The 15,950-nt window shown below is 35.7% G+C and overlaps 1 protein-coding gene across 1 annotated transcript in view; it reads right to left on the bottom strand.

The window, feature by feature from the left end:
- LOC149253605 (uncharacterized) overlaps positions 1-7,071 on the bottom strand; it is a 43,878-nt gene extending 36,807 nt beyond the window's left edge. Inside the window, exon 1 of the mRNA XM_089454541.1 lies at positions 6,925-7,071. Coding sequence (XP_089310667.1) covers positions 6,925-7,071 — 147 coding nt within the window. The remainder of the gene's footprint in view (positions 1-6,924) is intronic.
- Between the last annotated feature and the right edge of the window lie 8,879 nt (positions 7,072-15,950).

The raw sequence follows: 15,950 nt of genomic DNA, 5'->3' as shown, positions 1-15,950 counted from the left end.
CCCAATATTTTAATTATAAATCATGCACATTTCTCTATTCTCGAATATCAATAGTCAATTGAGTAAAGGTTATGTAGAGTGTAGAGAAAATTGGATCATTCTATACAAGATTTGTTTATCATTATGTTGTTGAAATTAAGCAGATGTGTGAAGTACAGAGGAAGTCCATTGTGCGGAGGAAGATTTCAAGCTTTGATTCTGTAGACCCCTACATTCTGCACTAAATGATTTTGTAGATTTTTTCTCAGAACACATGCATGAGTGTAGAGTATGACTGTAGAAAAGTTCAAAACTAACATACAATCCTACACAATCACTTTGTTGCCAATATACAGTATCAATTTTCATTTATCAAATTTAATATTGCATATTCAAACTTGTTATTTGTGCATTATAACAATGGTGTTTATAACATATTTTATTATGTAATTATTGTAGATTATGCCTAAGTAGTTGCAAGGGGCAGTGCGAGATCAATGAGACACAATGGTTGAAATCACAGACCCACCTGAAAGGGGTTGTAGGTAGTTGATCTATGGAGAGCTTTGTTGTCCTCAGTTAGAAACGTTAGTTATAAACCTTCAATTCCACACCTATAAATAATGCACTATCACACAGGCCATGCATTAGGTTGCAAGCAAAGTGATAGCTATGTGAATGGACTCGTTTTTGTTTCTTCGATGCCATATTCAATCTATTTTGAATGTTATTTCTTGACTAAATAGTTTCAAACTTATTTCTTTTATGTTGTGCTTGTATGAAAATGAAACATGGAAATGGATAGTGTTATTCAATCATAGTCTTCTGGTGATGTTCAGAGAAATATTATTTTTGGCAATGTAGTGATCCTATAAATTTTCTGGATACTCAAAGTTTTGTTAAGATTATTACAGAGTTTGCAATCGAAGATTTTATTATGTAGGAAAGCTTATAATAATTTTGGAATGTTAGTTTTAGTTTAACGCAAAACAACAGATAAACCATTACCTAATTTACTTATTTTAGTTTACAAAGTTAATTTAATATTTGGGTAATCCGACAAAGGAAACAAGGCATCCAAGGCACAAATTGACATATAGGATCTGAAATTACTTCCAAAAATTAAGATTTGGTTTATAGCAAGGAAAGTATACATAGTAAATGTAGTGAATACGTGTTGGTTCAGTGAATAATTATGGAAAATACTTTTATTAAGTTATTCGTATTTACATCATTATTTAGAAACATATATAACTATGTAGAAAGAACAATATCATCATGATTAATGCAACATAACATAAAGGAATAATAGAAGAAAAGCGTCCACACATAGAGAGACCATAGAAAAACCTAGTATGGGGAAAACCCTTTCAAATTCCTCTTCTTATTAGATTGTCATCAAATGATTCAGCAAAATAGAGTACAATGATCCATATTTCATCCATACAACTATCTAGCAAAAATCAACTAAAAAATATCCATGAGATGAACCCAACCATGATCATACTCAAAAACACTGATTCGGAAGCCTGTAATGAACTTCCATTGTCTGTGGTCAACTATCGAACATTGTGATCAATGAGCGAAAACTTTAGACAACTGAAAAACCAAACCCTAGTTTTCAGTCACATGGAGGACATGTTGTGTGTGAAACTAAAAGGCTTTAGATGCAAAGATGATCTAGCTAGTGAGTGACTACAACTGATATCTCTCTGTGACATGCCTGTGACTGAGGCCCAAAACCCTAAAATAGAGATGTGATCTTTGGACCCTACAATTTCACCTTCTTGCGAACCCATTCCTCCCTGGATTTTCCTCAAACCTATGCAAGCTTAAAAAAAGGAGAATAGAATAATGTCTCATGATAATGTCCAAATGAGGTTGAAGTCACTTATATTTATAGCCTTCAAAGGATGTCTAATTTTCTTTAGGGCCAACCTAATCAAATATGCACATGTGGGCTTAAAATTCAAAAATACACTTTCCCTTATCCAACTTTGATTATATTTAGGTTGATTTTGGTCCTCTCAAAAAGAGGAATTCAATGCAATAGTCATATCCATCAAATGTGTTTTCCAAAGTGGAATTTCGCCCTAGTTTCCAATTTTAATGCGCTTCCTCCAAATAGTCAACTTTGCACAACCACCTTTGCACAGCTCCCTCCAAACAATTACTTTTATATCGCAAAATACGTTCCTAAATAATAATTAAAAAAAAATTGTATGTTTATTATTTTAATAAACCTTGCACAAATCTTTCCGCACATTTGGGGAACCAAGAATGCAACTAATACCATGTACCAGCTCCTTTCAGTGCAAATATTGAATTGGAACACTTCGTTTTACTACACAACGCTTCTTCTACACATGGATTGAAAACACAGTTTATTTAGTACCCCCACCTATGCAAATAATCCCCAATTCTCCCAAACCCCCTTCCCAGGGCCTACACAAAAACTTGCAACTGCATCAATTCTCAAATCATTGAGAAAAGAACTAACATAACGCTGAAAACACAATTTATTTAATATTTCATAATAAGAGTATCTTTTATAGTCCAATGATTATGATAATTGTTAAAAAAATTATACTAGTTCCCTCTACTCCCCCGTTTATGCAAAGGACCCCCAGGTCTCCCACACATACTTTGTCCTCTACACAGTAAAATTTTCGCAAAAAAAAGCCACACCAACTATAGCATCGTTGATCAATGTCATAGCACTCATTATGCAAAGGACCCCAGTTCTACCACACATACTCTATCCTCCACATATGGAAATATAATAATATTAATTTTACATTTGTTCATCTGCCACCCCCTCCTCCCTGGGGGCCTATGCAAACAACTTACAACTGCATCAATTGGCACCATTGATTAGAGCACTAACATAACAGTGTCTGCAATCGCATCAATTCTTGCATCATTGAGTAGAGCACTAACATAACAGTGCCAGTGTTAGAGCACTCACCAACGCAATGGCCACTTATAAACTTACTTTTATTTTAATTTTAAAATTAATTGTTAGACACTGTAAAAAAACAAAAATAAAATGCCCTCCAAGGGAATTATGTCCCATTAGAGCTTCCTCAGCCAATGGGAACACTAGTACAAATGGATATGTGACTTATTAGCATCAATTATCCGACAGATTGGCGCTCATCAAATCACCGTTAGAATTATGTTGAATAGTCGACAATTTAGTAATCATCATATATTCTATGGTACATATGTCGATTATCTGACACAAAACCTTATCCCTAAGCCCATAAAGTAATTAACCCCTTATCCATAATCGTAAATTAATTAACCCCTAATTTGACCTAACCCCTTAATCGACCATAATGAAAATAATCAAATAATATTTCTAGTCCACATCAAGATGACAACATAGTTCAAACACCTCCCAAAATAATATTATAAATTACATTTACAATAGAAAGATAATACAATTTACAATACAAAGACATACAATCTAAAATACAGTACACGTATAAACATTTATAAAAATGATCTACAATACAAAGATATAATAAATAACTTACAAATGGATGATATTCATGTCTGCCTTTAGCATGTCCATAGTCTCTACAATGTTTTTTATTTGATTTTATTAGAATTCTCTTTGACCTTAAACTCTTGCAATTTCTACAAGGGCAATAACATTTTCCATCCACATAAGCCCTCGATGTTGATCCCCCACATTCTTGGTCTCCTTGAGGATTTCTATGTGACATTTTTTGTCACCAAACTTTCAGTGATGATTTTGTTCAAAAATTAACCTCAAAATAAGCCTACAATCTTTCAAAACAATCACAACTAATATATATAACAACTATGTCAAAGTTATATGATGTTAGGGCATACATATAATATTACATTAATGTTAATATTACATATATTTTGTTTCCCAAGGAAAAATCATAATTTTATTAATGAAAACAAAATTACATGTTGTAAACGCTTGCAAGCATTCCATCATCTAGTCAAAAACTATTGATCATAAGTTCATACTAATTAATCAACTAAACATATTGAAGAGAAAAGGTTAACAACCTTTGGCTATTCTCCTTGAGATGGAGTGGATGAGACAATGGCTAGTTGATTTCTTTCTTCTATTCTTGAAATTTCCTTGTCTAAATCAGAATTTTTAGTTGCATGATGACATTTGTATCCACTAGAATCCTTTGCTTCAGGTATCCTAGCTAGTTGTGCCGTAGTGACCTGTAAATCAGCTTGTTCTTGTGAAGCTTCCTCCTTTCCTTCTTTTCCTTGCGTATTTTGATTTTCCACATTAGGAATGGGAGCCTTTTCTGCTTCGTCCTCTTCCTCATCTGACTCATTTGAGGGAAATTTCCATCCTTTGGGTTGCTTTCCTAGTTTCTTCTTTCTTCATGATTCTTTCTTGGCATCGGGGCATGTGTTTTGTAGATGTCAAGTTTTCCGGCATATTCGGCATCTCATTAGGGGACTTTTGAGGTCTAAAATGGGCCTCCTAAGAAAAATGTACAACCAAACTAAACTTTATAAGAACCAATAGGATTCAAGATGATGATGTTAACCATGGGGGATGATTCACCATTTTTGGAGTAAAAAGGTAAAAAGATTAAAAAATAATAAAACTACTTTTTCAACTTGTATTTTCAACTTATCTCCCTAAGGTTTTACTCAAATTTCGAGCGGGAGTACTTGTTGGATGCAAAATTTAATTCACCATCCAAGGAGTACCCATGTTGCATACTTTCGATAGACCCTACTACATGAAAAATGAGAAATATATGAAAACATGTGATTGCAAACACGTTTTTCATGTATTTCTCATTTTTCATGTAGTAGGGTCCATCGAAAGTATGCAAAATGGGTACTCCTTGGATGAAGAATCAAATTTTGCATCCAACGAGTGTTTTCGCTTGAAATTTGAGTAAACCCATAGGGAGATAAGTTGAAAAAATAGGTTTTTTCTTTTTTCCTCTAAAATTTGAAGATGTAATCTAATCTTATTTTATTATTTCCACTATTATTTTATAATTTCCTTAGGAGGTCCATGTTAGACCTCAAAATTCCCCTAATGGAAGGTTGTGTTCTTGAAATATAGGAACTGAGCCCAAATTTTCTTGTTGTTTGTTAATAGAATGTGATCTGGAAGGCCTTTACTGAGATCCGCTTATACACATATTCGTGTGAAATTATAGATTCGTTCCTCCATTCTTTGTGTGTATGTATTTATGTATTGTTTTAAAATATTCCCAATGCCTTCTAGTACTTGGTTATGCCAGAAATGTAGGGGGGGTTATGAATACTAACCCAAACCGTCATTCTTGATACAATCATGGTGTTTGCATCAAAATTTGGGAACCATGGAGTAATGAAAAGTCTCGTCAATCCCCAAAACCATGGGCCTTCCTGAAGGATAATTTCTCAATCCTCCAATGATGCAAAATTTATGATGAAGAATCATTTGGAGAAAAGGTGTAGTTGCAGTTAGTTGTCCAATTTGTGAAGATCTAATGGAAAAGATCCATTGGTTTTGGCCAAAAACTATTAAATATGTAGATGATGGCTTAAGCTTCATAATTTATGTAGAGATCTTTTTTTTGGAATATCTATGATCAGTTCTGGGACATGTTTCAATTGCTCCACTATGTAGGGACTCAGAGTGTTGAGTGCTTGTTCTGGATTTGATGTAGTTGCTGGTTCAACTGTAAGAATGATCTTGTAGGAGAGACCACCCTTTATATGTTCTTGGTTTGGTTATGTACCCTTGGGTAAGCTAGAGCCAGCAACCCCTCGTGTTGCCTTTGACTTACTTGATCTTGTTTCTCTGCATCTCAGTCTCAGATTTAGGATGATGGTGGTTGTGGGAAGAATGTTGTATTCATGAAGACTCTGATCATCCTGCAAAGATCTACCACCACAGATCAGGTTTTTCAGGTGTGTTGGATAGCCCAGATTGAGCATGATGTTCTGCTTCAATTGAAAAACCTTGTCAGATGCCTATACCCAAACTGATGTTGATTTACTAGCAGGGGTTTTTAAAAAAAATGGACAGTGTTATGTTCTTCTTGATCTAGTTCTTCCTGATCCTGGGGGGCGTAAGGTACGGGTTTTGGATCAGTGGTTTATGGCGATTATGTTTCCTTCAACGGAGGCTGCAATGTGGGCATATCAGTGACTGTGTGTTCCATATTTCTCTGTGATCTCCTATGATTAAGGGCAGAGCCGTAGTGAAGGGTTCCGTTAGCCTCAGATTTGGTCTTGATCCGACTTTCCTAGAAATTCCTAGATTCGACATGGGAGATTTGTGGTATATTGGATACACTACTACCAAGATTGATACCGTTGTGTTGTATTTGATCCCTTTTTTAGGTTCTTGTAGTTGATCTACTGAGACAGGAGATAGCAGCAAAAAAATATTTGGATCTAATCCATTCGGCCTCTATAAGGACAAATCTATTGATATATCGGCTTATCTTTATATGGGCTTTTTGTGTTTCTGGTAATGCCTGGGGAAATTGGCCATCAGTGTCGACAAGGAGAACACACCCAGAGATTTGTTGGGATCTCCGGCGTGTGTGGTCACATATGCATATATCCAACCCCATGAAATGCAGTGAGGATATCCTTGTGAGCAATGTTGCGACTCTATTGTTGCAGATCTAGCCCAAAAAAAAAGGGATAAAAAAGATAAAAATTCCCCTCTCTTTCATGGACAATAGACAGTTCATATCTGATGATCGAAAGAAATCAGAAAGAGATCCCAAGGTTCCCTAACCCATTTGGCACTATGCAATGGTTCTGGACCTGTCCTTCAACATACTAGATGAGAGACGTAGCCTCAATGTCGGCAATCCCCTCAGTTGTAGAGAGCAGCGAAGCCCTAGTGCTCTCCATCCTTTGATACCAATTAGTGATCTGATTCACATCCTCTTGTAGAAGAGAACCACATACCTTCACCATCTCTGTAGACCCTTCATCACCACAGACCTTCGCCATCATCTCAGACCCTCCATCGCCAGAGACCTCCATCACCTCAGACCCTCCATCGCCACATACCTCCATCACCTCATACCCTTCATCATCGCAGATCTTCACCATCGCCTCAGAGCCACCTCTAATACAATTATATTACATATATTAATAATATATATTTGATTATAATATTAATGTTATATTTATTTTGATTAGTTGAACTAGTCAACGTAAAGTGGTCCCATATTAGACGTTGTTAGTGCAAAAAGCCATTTATGGTGGAATTGAACATTATGCTACGGTTATTTCCCATTTGTCGGAAATTGGAAAACACATTTTAATATTGGATTTAGCATAAGATATTTGATGCTAAAATAACTATCATGGGTTATTTGACGACAAGAGGGATTATAGGAAAACGTCGGATAATCGACGGGATAGGACATTTTGTCGAATATTCGACAGTTTAAGAACTTTCGTCAGATATTCAATGGGAGTCAGGAGCAAAAAAAAACAAAAACAAAAAAGCAAAAACAAAAAAAAAAACAAAAAAAACAAAAAACAAAACGAAAACAAAAACAACAACACTAAAATTGTTCCATAGGTTTCTCCGTCAAAATTTCCGCCCAAATGTAGTAGTGGAAATTAGAGATAACATTTACTAAAAAATCAAAAATTATTTTTGAAATTATGAAAAAATAGAAATATTAAGTATTTTCCCAAAACTTTGGTTAAAATTGCAAAACACAACCAAATAATGCACAGTCAACACAACTTGACTGCGAGGCAAATGTTATAGTCCCTAGCGAGGTAGGGACTAATAAATTTTAAAAACATAAATTAATAAAATGAGATTATAAAATCTGATTTAAGATCTATTTTGAATATTATTTTTACATTTGAAAAATAACATTTTTTTAAAACGCATTTAAAAAAAATGTAAAAATAGGGAAATTAAAAACCTACTTCTAAACAAGATTAATAATAATTAATTTAAAAGAAATAATATACTTTTTAAAAAATACATTGAAAAGAGATCCAATGTAAATGAATAACTTTTGAATATTCAAATATTGAATATTGTAATATATTGGATTGTTCAAGGGGTTGCAAGAGAAGGAAGGTTTATTCTTCGCTCCAATGAAAAGATAGAACCAACTTTCCGCTGAGGGTTCGAGAAAAGATCAAACAAACAAGTAGATTCAAATTTTGACCATCTTGAAAAATTCCTAACTTATCCCTTAAAGTTTATGAAATAAATCACTCCCAAAGATATTCATCTATGGGCTATATTAAACAAAAACAAAAACAAAAAACTCTTATCTAGGATTGAAAAGTACGAACTATAAACATTTTTAGGTAGTAGAACAATCAACTAGTGATTTGCTAGCAAAGGAGTTGGGTTGCCTCTCAAAATATTATTAGAAGGAAACATTTCATCAAAACATGCATAATCCCATGAAATATAGTTTTAAAAGAAATGAGACTTATCCCCAAATGGATCTCTTTCCCCTCCACATCTTGCATGGGAAATCATTGATTTGAAATATGCACTCAAATTTTTCCCCTTCTCTCCATTATTTATACACACATAAGAGATGGTTGGAATGGGTCAAATGTACACCCCCATGAAGTCAGCTCAACACCCATGTGATGTCAAGATAGTTACAATTAACATTGGCACGTTGCTTCCCATGGACAGGCACACCCTAGATCGACCGACAACAAAAAAATATCAAATAAGTAGTTGGGATATTGTGTGGATTAATATGGAAATTAGATAAATCTACCAAGACAAAGGAAAGCATCCCCTAGCTTGTCACTGGATTGCAAGTACCTGACTCGTGGGATTTCAAGTCTTATGTCTAAATCAAGAATATTGGCTCTCATATGCAAGGGGAAGTAAACCAAATTTGAATTTCTTTACATTGTGCATGGGAATATACCAACCTAAATTGATCAGTAGAATTAGTATGCAAAAGGAATGGAATCGGTGCTTCAAATGCCTAATCCAAAAAATGAAAAAATCAAAGTTCTTTGGACAAAATAAATAAACTACAAGAGGAAATTTATACTCTAGAGATGAAATACAATCAATATGTTTCAACCACAACAGTAGTCATGGATATCATCCAATGATAGTGAATTGAAAACCTCCACAACTGAACTAGCCCTATCAAGCAGTGAGATGCCTACTTCTAGATTTTAATGTCATTGAGTTCACAAACCAAGAAGAAATCAAGAAAGAAGGATTCTATAAGAAAACAGTGTTACAAGGCTTTATTTGTTTCTGGCCTCAAATGTTGTATGGTCATAACCATGTAATAGACACATAAACTATGTAGATTTAAAGGAATGTAAATATTATTCTTGTTCTTGTTGATGTGTGTGTTATATTTTCAATTGGGTTTCTCTTGGACTTTTGGGTGGAATGGGCATTATCATCCCCACCCAGGCTTAAATCCCCACTAGTGACATGATGAGCTATAACGTTTTGATAAATATTGTCATAATGGATTTGTGCCTCTGAATATTTGTTTTAAGGAGTATATATGTGGGTTGGCCTACTACTAGCAACCTTACTCTAGCTCTTATATATATAGCTACCTGCTACTATAACCTCTAGTTGAAGGTTATATATATATATAATTTCCACCACTACCACTATAACCTCTAGTTAAGGGTTAGGTGTATATATATGACTAAAGGAATTGATGATTACCTAGTATAATATGCGGTTAATTTCCACCATTTCCACTATAACCTTTAATTGAAGCACCTACAAGGTTTCAAACTAATTAAATAATAAGACAATAATAAATAATAAAATAATAAGATAATATTTTCCAACTTTAATAAGACTTTTGAAGGCCTAATTTTTCATAAAGGTGGAATAAATATTCCTTTAAGAGAGGATTTTAATTCAAATAATAATACGCATGTGCTGAATTAAAAGTCCAAACACAACACCCTACTAAGGTAAGATAAACCATCCCTCAGATGGGGTGATTGAGGCACACTAGGTGGGAGGGTGCATGGGATCCATTCCACCAATTAATAATGGATGAGGACATGGTCATGCACCGTCTCGAATGAACATGATGGATACATGTTATTGCACGACTTCTTGTGCAACATTCCATCAACACGATGTCAAATCAACCTAAAAATTATTGAAAAATGAATGCACAAATAAGATGGAGATCTCAAGAATATATTATATCTATTTTTGGCTATATGATGTTATCATTCACCATTTTCTCCATCTACCCTCCCACAAAAGATAATTACAATTTCTCTACATGGACCTTCCCTTATGGCATGTTTTAAAGCAACGAAAGGTGGCCTCTAGGTTTTACTAGTAGTGCCTTTTAAATGGAAAGCACACTTTTCCTTGCTATCTATTTAGCTTTCCATCGTGTGTCCTCCAAGTATGGATTGTTATGTTTCCTCTTTTTGCTGTTATTTTTCTCCTCTAGTGCTCCTTACCCAACCCATTCTAGTCAAATTTAATTGGGCTTGTCTTACTTCTTAAATTTTACTCTTGCTCTCTACATCTTTTTTATCTTAATGCATATTTATGGCTTTTTCTTTCTCATATATAAGCTCTTGCAACCTAAACTTATTTATACCCCCCTATAGCATGTTTTCCACTCGCCGCTCCCCTCTACCACCAAACTAAGCTTCCATCTTTCAAGGAATTTGTGCCTTACCCAATTTTTGTCATCAATGCCTCAACAAAGAGCTCAAAGAAAAAGACAGGTGGATTACTCCAAAGGCAATGGAGGTTTGCAAGCCAAATAACAAGATAAATCTTTTGCACATTGATATAGGACTCAAGCACCCTAGACTATTTAGTCATAAATCACTATAGCAAAGGTAAACATAGCAAGAGAATGTGGTTGTCTAAAATATTCAAATGTTATGAGAAAAATTGCAGACACCGTAAATAAATATCATCAAAAACACCAATGCATGGTTTTAGACCATTGCATCCTAATTGACCATATAACACAAAACCAAGAAAGAGAACTAAAGTAGCTAGAAATTCCATGAGAAATCATATATAATTAAGGTATCTAATATCTCTACTGTTTTTAGCACATTATTGTTGCCAAGTGAACTTCCCAAATTCAAAGGTAGATCAAGGTGATCTTGAATCCATTTTGGGCACCTATCCAAATTTTTCAATAATAATTGTAGTTCGTTAAACATGAGATGCATTTCCTCCTTGGCCTTATTTCTATCCAACAAAACTCTACTCAAAAGACTTTTTATGCCAGTAAGTATCCATGATAGTATGCATGTATTCATTAAACCTCCTTTTGAAGTACCCTATGTCAGGCATCCATTGTACAAGAGAATGTGATTGTTTGATTGATTCAAAGGTTATAGGAGATGTTGCAACTTTTGAACCAATTAAACAACCACATACCCTTGCAGCCTAGGTGCCTGACATAAGGCACATCAAAAGAAAGTTTAGTGACATTAGATAAATTTTGAGGTCTAAAATGGGTCCCCTAAGGAATATTATAAAATAATAGTGGAAATAATAAAATAATATTAAATTACCTCATCAAGTTTTGGAGGGAAAAAAAAAAGAAGTAAATTTTCAAATCGTATTTTCAACTTATCTCCCTATGATTTTACTCAATATGGGAGAACTCATTGGATGCATAATTTAATTTTTCATCCAATGAGTACCCATGTTGCATATTTTGTAGTAGGGTCCATCAAAAGTATTCAACATGGTTACTCCTTGGATGCAAAATTAAATTTTTCATCCAATGGGTGCTCCCACTTGAAATTTGAGTAAAATCCTAGGGAGATAAGTTAAATATACAAGTTGAAAAAAAAAATATTATTATTTCTATCTTTTTACTCCAAAAATTGTGAATCATCCCCCATGGTTGACATCATCATATTGAATCCTATTAGTTCTTATAAAGTTGATTTGTGTTGTACATTTTTGTTTTGAGACCCATTTTAGACCTCAAAATTTCCCTAATGATATATGCACACCATGGACACCCACTAACATATGAAAATTATTTAGAGCAAAGTTTTGTTAGACAGAAAGGAGGTCAAGGAAATCCTTCTCATGCTATATGTGTTAGAAATTAATTAACGGAGCAATTAAATACACAAAATATTGTGGAAACGCATATAACAAGAGAGACATTGATATACGTGTTTCACCAAAATTGGGCTATGTCCACGGAGAAACAGTCATTCCTTACTTTTATATTATCCAGCAAAATGAAGAGATACAACCTACAGCAGATCTGTTGTAATTTCCTATTCGCACTCACACAGTCTCTTCTCTCTTTCTCACTCAGAATAATAATACACAGTCGCAATACAATTCCCTCATATAAACCGAGTGTTTCCTTCTAGGGCAAAAAACCCAAAATTAACATAACTTCTACTATCATATCATCTGCCTAATGAACAACTCAGATTGACTATGAAATCACAATATTTTATAAGGCAATTTTTCATCTATTTTAGACCCCCCCTGCCGGGGGGGGCTCCAAACATGTAGCTCTCCCCCCTCCACCCCCCTGGACCCCTAGGCAGCAATAGTGGGGGGGGGGGGAATCCCCCCCCACACCCCCCGTCATGGATTAGGATCCAAATGTGACTAAAACAAGACCTATGAATCAGGAAGATAATCAGGCTCCACATCCAACAATCTCCCACTTGGAGACTGATTATATCAACTCCATCATTGCTTCACTTGTTGGACAATGCTTCCACTTTGGACCTGGTTGTTTCTCATCTTCATCATCATTCTTGAAGGCCAATTGAAACTGAGTAGCAGCTCAATTTCTCCCTAGTTACAACCTTTGTCAACATATTTATAGGATTCTGGCTAGTGTGTATCTTTTCCAACTTCAACTATCCATCATCCAAAACTGACCATATGAAATGATACCTGAGTTGTATATGTTTAGTCTTAGAATGAAAGGTTGAATTCTTTGCAAGATGAATGGCACTATGGCTGTCACTATATAACCTGCCCATTTCATGATTCTTTTCCAACTAATTCATAAAACTTTGTAACCAAATCATTTATTTACTAGCCTCTGTATCAGCAACATACTTTGCTTCCGTTGTTGAAAGTGAAATAATGTTTTGCAATTTTGAAACCCAACTGAAATTTTTTCCACCTACAGTAAACACATACCATGTGGTTTTCCTCCTGTTATCTTTGTCACATGCCATATCTCCATCAACATATCCCTATAGAGCAATGTTTTAACCTCCAAAACATAATGTTTGATTTGTGGTACCTATTACACAGTAATTTGTCACTGACTCTGCATTCCCTGATCCCAGATACTGCCGGTCCATGTTACTGACATCTATTATGTGTCATGTTGCCAATGATGTGTCAAAACCTTCCTTGTAATCTCAGGAAGAATGTCTCAGTTCATTATCCCTGAAGTAGACCCCTTTTTTCTTAAGTTTCTGGGTCGTCGCGGGTCAGAAGTTATTCCTCCTGTGAAGATGGTCAAGTTAACACTAGCCCTAGCGAAGTCTTCGCTCTGTCCCTATGTTTCACCTGTGATGAGCCATATTTGGAAAGTTTTTTAACAACTCGTCGAAAATTCGAGATGAAATTGCTTCATGGGCAGTCCTAGGGCTGGTTGTTGGGTCAGTTGAGCTCGCCTCTCTCCTCTGGGATAGTTGTTCCACCTTTTGTGTAACCTCCCTAAGAGATAAGATCTTCCTTCCATCTCTTATGGGACCTCTCCCTCCTATAAATATCTCCTCCATGAATGAGATCAGCTAGCTTGGATGTAACTGGATGAGAGCTAGATGTAATTTGGTAGCTTTAGGTTTCTAAGAGAGGAGTAGAGGTAGAGAGTGTTATTGGAGTGTGGAAGTAGCCTCACATGTATTTTGGTTTGAGAGATGTTTGAGTAGAGTTGGTTTGAGAACTTTCTAGCATCAATCCTTTTGGACAAAAGAGAGAGTCATATGTTCCCAAGTGGAGTCGCCAACTTGTGACACAAGTAAGTTCCCTCTGCAGACAGAGGTAACCCCTCTAGCCCTAGAGTGGGTCTAGTCACTACAAAGACAATAACAAAGAAAATTTCCTTATAAATTTGGTGTTATGAAGGCCTACCTTCAGTTCGACATTTGATGAAGTCCTCATCATGTTGCTCCAGCTCTTGTTCTTCTAGTCACTTATACCTGAAAACAACATGTAGATAAACACCACAAATGGAATAGAAAATGACCAAGCAATCTACTTGAAGAGTCAATGACAACCCTCTACTTAGGTAGGACAGCCTCAGTTTCAGCAAGGCCAACCTCTTGCCCAGCAACGCCAACCTTTTGGTCAGATAGGTCAATCTCAGTTCCAACAAGGCCAACCTTCTGGTCTGTTAAATTTGGAAACTAGGGCCAAACTCCATGTGAGTCAGTTTATTTATGGCAGATGATATTTTTATTGGATCCCTCTCGTCGAGAGGTGTAGGATTGATCTAAAGATCATCTAATTCTGATAAGTATTTATGGAGATATGAATTTATTTTGATTATGAAATTATTATCAAGCTGACCAGGTCTTGCGTAGGCTCAAGAAGACCAAACGTCATGTCTATTCAACCTATACGTTTTAGTATAAATTGGCAAAGACTTGAAGTCATTTGGACACACATTCTTCATGCGATCTCCTCTCCACATCCTAGGTTTTTGGTGAAGGAGATACACTAATGAAGAATACCCTAGCTGCAGTCACAGCCAATGTAATACCCTGATTCATGGAGATATATATACGCTGAAATCGCACAGCATGGAAATCTACGTTGGAAATGGAGCTACTACGCACAGCAATGAAAAAAATCTACGTGATGCCCTTAGCCACAATCAATGAAGGAGCCACAGTAGCCATAGTGAGCTGCAGCAGCCACAGTGAGCCACAGTAGCCGCACGAGCCACAAAAGCCGTAGTAGCTGTAGTAGCCGCAGTGAGCCGCAGTAGCTGCAGGAGCAGCAGTGGCCATAGTCAAGAGTAGAAGACAGACTTAATGGTGAGACACAATATCAATGGTGACAATGATAGTGAAAGAACATAATAGTCTTGGCATTAAAACAGTGTAGGCCTCGGTCCAAGGAGATCTTATAATAATGATGAGAAGGAGCAATAACATAGTCTCAGCAGAATTAGAAGAAACAATGACAAGAATGAACAGTCTCAAATTCATGACAGAGGCAGTAACCATCACAGTCTCAGCCTAGATGGAAGGTAATATCACAATCTCGTTGGATCTACTTCATAAGCAATCAATGTATATGTGATACAAAGAACTTAGAACCCTTACACGATGATAGGTGAAGGAGTCACCTTGGAGAATCAGTTGAAGCAGAATGTCTTCAACTGATCTCATCGTTATACGAAATGATCTATGCTAGATCTAGATAAGTCAAAGTGTTGACTTCTGTTGTAAATGTACTATCTCTCTCTCTTTCTCTGCTGAAATTTGAAGATAAAAGAAGATTCGATCAAAGGGTTTCCACACACATTGTGGGGTTTGTCCCTGGCTCGCACCACATCTTGTGTCCTCTTGTCTTGGCTTGTCTTCTACTATTTATATTTATGTTCTATCTGTTGTTTATCTTAATGCTGATGTGATTGCTAACTGTGAAAATTTAAATAAATTGCTTTAGCATAGAACATACCTAAAATTAACATGGGATCAGAGCTAAGGTGAAGACAATGCGCAAGCAAGAGTGAAAGAGAAATCACCAAAGACAGTTGGGACAAGACAAAAGGATCAATGGGTTCCTCATAATTCAAAAAGGGTGAAGTCGAAGCAGAGCATATTATCAGAATGGCATAGTGGAACTTTTGATGGCCTACCTAAAGATCACTTCATTGGGAAGTTTGGATCTAAGGGTGGAAGGAAAGATAGATGTCTTGGTTATAAGTTCGGCCCTTATGCGAAGGAGTGTCTAAATGGAAGAGATGCAGGTCATCAAGGACATGACCGAC

The sequence above is a fragment of the Pinus tabuliformis genome, chromosome 7 (genome assembly GCF_031772625.1).
Source record: "Pinus tabuliformis cultivar Carrire ecotype Pingquan chromosome 7, CPIR1, whole genome shotgun sequence".
NCBI lineage: Eukaryota > Viridiplantae > Streptophyta > Pinopsida > Pinales > Pinaceae > Pinus > Pinus tabuliformis.
Note: the sequence above shows the minus strand (reverse complement) of the source record. Positions and strands in the feature narration are given on the sequence as shown.